We start from the raw sequence: 1,045 nt of genomic DNA on the forward strand, positions 1-1,045 counted from the left end.
AGCAAAGGCAAAGCGGGTTGCCCCTCCCACCCCTCTCGCCTCCTTGTTCAACTTCCACCTCTGCGATTAAATCCGCAACGCATGCTAGGAGTCCCGCTCTCATACGTTCCTCCTCCTTTAATGCTCCAGAAAGGCCACCCAATGAGCCATTCGCAGTTTCACCGTATAGATTGCTTATACTTAGACATGCATGGCTTAATCTTTGAGACAAGCATATGACTACTGGCAGAATCAACCAGGTAGCTAACTTTCAGACCCGGCGGCCGCAGCCCCCGGGCCGGAACCCCCGCGGGGGACAGAAAGTAGCTAAGCAGAAGGGGTTCCTTCACCGAAACCCACCGTGGGCGACCATGCGGCGCACCGCGATGGACGTCCCAACGGCATTCGATTGCCCCCACTGAAATTCTCAAGAGGACGGTCCGCGGCAGATAGGGACTTCTCGACCCAGAAAGGGGGAGCCCCGTCTGCCGCATCGGTCCCTCCGATGGAGGATCTCGGCCCCGGACACGCTGACGCACAGCGGCTTCCGGACCCGGATTGCCCCCAGGAATCTGATCAGAAATGTTCGCCAGCGGCCAACAGTCGACAGACCCCAACCGGAACCGGAGTCGACAAGGGACTCCGGGGTTCCGACACCCGAGGCGATGCCGCGGATGCTCGAGCCCACCGGGGGTTGAAGGGCCCATCGGGTTCATCCGATGGCACCCTTAACCGCGCATGGAAGGCTCTATCCGACATGGAAACGAGGGCAAGCGTGGGCTTCGACACCGCCGCTGGGGAGTTTCGCGAGGTTCACGGCCGGGGCCGACCGAGCAACCAGTTCACGAACCAAACCCGTCTGCGGGGTTGAAGCCGCCTGGCTTTCCGTCTACATATACTTACCGGATCAAGGTGGGGATGCTATTGTGCGATTCTGTGCTCGTGGTCCGAAAAGACAACGCGGGGGGGGTGATTTTGTATTGGAAGTGCAAAACTGGGCCGTCCGGCCCGCAGAAGTCGGCTAGGATATATACCGGCTAAGTGGGCGAAAATGTGGGACATCCGC

The 1,045-nt window shown here is 59.6% G+C and overlaps 1 protein-coding gene across 1 annotated transcript; it reads left to right on the top strand.

Moving 5' to 3' along the window:
- Window positions 1-269: 269 nt before the first annotated feature.
- HCAG_09339 (predicted protein) lies at window positions 270-850 on the top strand (the record flags this gene model as incomplete). The annotated part of the gene is made up of 2 exons (XM_001535700.1): window positions 270-340; window positions 412-850. Coding segments are annotated over 2 exons (510 nt in total), but the record flags the coding sequence as incomplete, so codon positions are not given.
- Between the last annotated feature and the right edge of the window lie 195 nt (window positions 851-1,045).

This window comes from Histoplasma capsulatum, genomic scaffold (assembly GCF_000149585.1).
Source record: "Histoplasma capsulatum NAm1 scaffold_254 genomic scaffold, whole genome shotgun sequence".
Lineage (NCBI taxonomy): Eukaryota > Fungi > Ascomycota > Eurotiomycetes > Onygenales > Ajellomycetaceae > Histoplasma > Histoplasma mississippiense.